The 2,766-nt window shown below is 29.9% G+C and overlaps 2 protein-coding genes across 2 annotated transcripts in view; both read left to right on the top strand.

Moving 5' to 3' along the window:
• CBG24397 overlaps positions 1-296 on the top strand; it is a gene marked incomplete at both ends in the record, with an annotated part of 1,198 nt that extends 902 nt beyond the window's left edge. Inside the window, one exon of the mRNA XM_045240898.1 lies at positions 183-296. Coding sequence (XP_045091326.1) covers positions 183-296 — 114 coding nt within the window. The remainder of the gene's footprint in view (positions 1-182) is intronic.
• Positions 297-617: 321 nt separating this feature from the next.
• On the top strand, positions 618-1,871 carry CBG24396 (the record flags this gene model as incomplete). The annotated part of the gene is made up of 6 exons (XM_045240897.1): positions 618-620; positions 665-721; positions 1,051-1,124; positions 1,170-1,313; positions 1,397-1,441; positions 1,817-1,871. The coding sequence occupies 6 exons, from the start codon at positions 618-620 to the stop codon at positions 1,869-1,871; spliced, it is 378 nt and encodes a 125-aa protein (XP_045091325.1).
• Positions 1,872-2,766: the final 895 nt, after the last annotated feature.

The raw sequence follows: 2,766 nt of genomic DNA, 5'->3' as shown, positions 1-2,766 counted from the left end.
TATTTTTACGGAGGCTAAGAGACTACAAACTACAAAAACTTTCCAAGCCTCAGGAAAAATAAAATATACTGAAACTCGGCTCATTCTCAACCGTTTTCAGTGATTTTTAGCTCAATTTTCAGCAAAATTTCTGGAAAATTTTGTAGTTTGTAGTATGCTAAGCCTCAGTAAATTTTTTTCAGGTCGTCGTCACCCGCTGGTACGGAGGGATCCACTTGGGACCAGATCGCTTCCGGCACATCAATAATTTAACACGACAAATTTTATCGGATAATAATTATGGAGCAAAAAAGTAATTGATTGATCAACTTTTTTTCAATCCGTGCTCTAATGATAATAAATTGTTTGAAAAAAATAGTTCATTAGAGCGCATTTGCACCTTTTATCGCATTTTTCTCACAATTTCACCCATTTTCTTGTCCGATCTTACGTGTATTTCAAAATAGGAATTTTCCTGAAATTTTTTTTGAAAAATTGGCTGTAATTTTTTTGTAAACTTTAAAAACAAATTATTTTCTAAAATAAAAATGCGCTATTTGATAGAGCTTGGCTCCCCAAATAGCATCTATTATACGGTATTCTGTTGCTCACACATTATAATTGCGTTTGCTATTTTTATGGTAAGCGTAATTGACCAATTAAAAATTAATTCCCAAAATTTCAGATTCTAGACATGACTTTACAACTATTCTCGCTGTTCTTCGAGCTTTTCGTGATTTTTGTAGGTTTTTCGCATTGGAGCAAACTTGCTGAGCCGAGAAATTTGAATTTTTTGCAGTATCGAGACGTTCCCGATCAGATTTGGGCGATTTTTCATGGGATTTCATTGGTTTCGATGGTTTCGGGGTTTTTCGCAATTTTTGTAATTTTTAGTTTTTTTTTTTAAATTATTGATTTTTCGAAAAAAATGAAGTTTCGAAAAAAAACTTTTTTTTTTCGAAATTTTGGATTTTTCAAATGTTTGAAACAAAACTAATTTTTTCAGAAAATTGCTGAAACTCGACAAAAATTGAATAAAAAATTCAAAATTTCAAAATTTTGATTTTCCAGGATTCTCCCCCAGCGATAATCTTTTTTGCATGTCGTGTGGTCCTTATTCTATGTGTAACCATTGCTAGATTCATGTAAATTTTTGAATTTTCAGACTACAAACTACAAAAATTTTCCAGAATCTCCATTCAAGAATTCTCGTCTTCAGAAGAGCCAACACTTCAGGAGCTTTCAAACCTTTTTCAGATAATTCCAGTCATTTTGTACACAATTGGAGCATTTTTATCGATTAAATTGTTTTCGTTTTTTACTGGAAGATATAGGTAAATTTGAAAAATTAAGGAAAAATAAAATTTGAAAAACATTTTTTTTTGGAATTTTATTATTTGGAAAATGATTTTTCCAGAGGATACTACGATGTAGATGAAGACCTACGGCTGGAAATCAAGAGGTAAAGCTGGTGATAGCCTAGAATTACAAAAACTAAAACTTCAAATGTTTTCCCAAAAAAATCAAAATTTTAGGATTTTCTACAACTTTTCAAAGCTTTTAAACACAAAATTCAAATTTCCCGTCAAAAACTTCCCTAGATAGCCTTTTTCTGCGTCTGTAACTCTCAATTTTCGGTTTTTGGGTTACTGTAGCCTGGATTCTGTGCACATACCTTAAGCAAAACACCGAACCGTACGACAAAGTGCACAAAAGTGCCAAAAAAAGAGGTTTTCAGGGGGAAATACGCGGGAAAATCGAATTTCGTATTGAAATATCTCTAAAATGTCAATTAATTTCGAAAAATTTTTTTTTTTTGAAAACATTTTTATTCCAGAGCTTTCACTGAATTCGAAGCGACTATCGATGAGGCACCAGTCAAGGAGGACTAAATATTTTTTGATCAATTTATTCTTTTTTTGAATAAATTCTTTTTTTTTCTTTTTTTTTCAAATTTGGAAATATTAAAAAATCAGGTCATGACCTAAAAAAATTAGGTCATGACCTTGAAAAAAATCCTAGAAAAAAGTAGGTCGTGACTTAGAAAAAACTAGGTCATGACCCAAAAAAAATTAGGTCATGACCTAGAACAGAATCGATGCTACAGTAACCCGAAAACTCAAAATTGAGAGTTAGAGACGCAAAAAAAGTTTTCCAGAGTAGTTTTTGATGAGAAATTCGAATTTTGTAATCAAAAACTTTAAAAAGTTTTAGAAAACCCGAAATTCTGATTTTTTTCAAAAATTTTACGAAATTCCCTCTATTTCTTCCCAGCCTATTTTGGAAAAAAAGAAACAAAAAACCTATTTTTTCTCATATTTTTTTGGTTTTTTACACTTCTTTATGTTTGTTTTCAATTATTTTTTCTTTTTTTGCCCACGACTTTTTTTTGCTCGGCCTACTCATTTTTTATCCCCCTAGTTATATGTTTTTTTGGATAAAAAATATATGAATCAGAAAAACAAAATAATGACAGGAATACATTTTTTTGGATTTATGGAAATTTTCTTTATGAAAATTCTTCAAAAAAAAGTTTTAAATTAAAATTTTTTGAATTCTTAAAATTTGAACTCTCCAGTTTTTCAGTTTCTTAAATTCCTAGTTTTCTACAATTTTTGGAATTTTCAGAAGATTCGGAATATTGAAATTTATTTGAAAAAAATATTTTTTTGAGTTTTTGAGCTTCTGAAATTTTTTTCACTGACTACAAACTACAAAAATTATTCCAAAATAGTTGATATCATGTTTTTTTTTCATCCCACCACACCTGCAAATCCGGATTTTCTA

This window comes from Caenorhabditis briggsae (genome assembly GCF_000004555.2).
Source record: "Caenorhabditis briggsae AF16 supercontig from assembly CB4, cb25.NA_152, whole genome shotgun sequence".
Taxonomy (NCBI): domain Eukaryota; kingdom Metazoa; phylum Nematoda; class Chromadorea; order Rhabditida; family Rhabditidae; genus Caenorhabditis; species Caenorhabditis briggsae.
The sequence above is the reverse complement of the archived record's forward strand: the minus strand, read 5'-3'. Positions and strand labels throughout refer to the sequence as shown.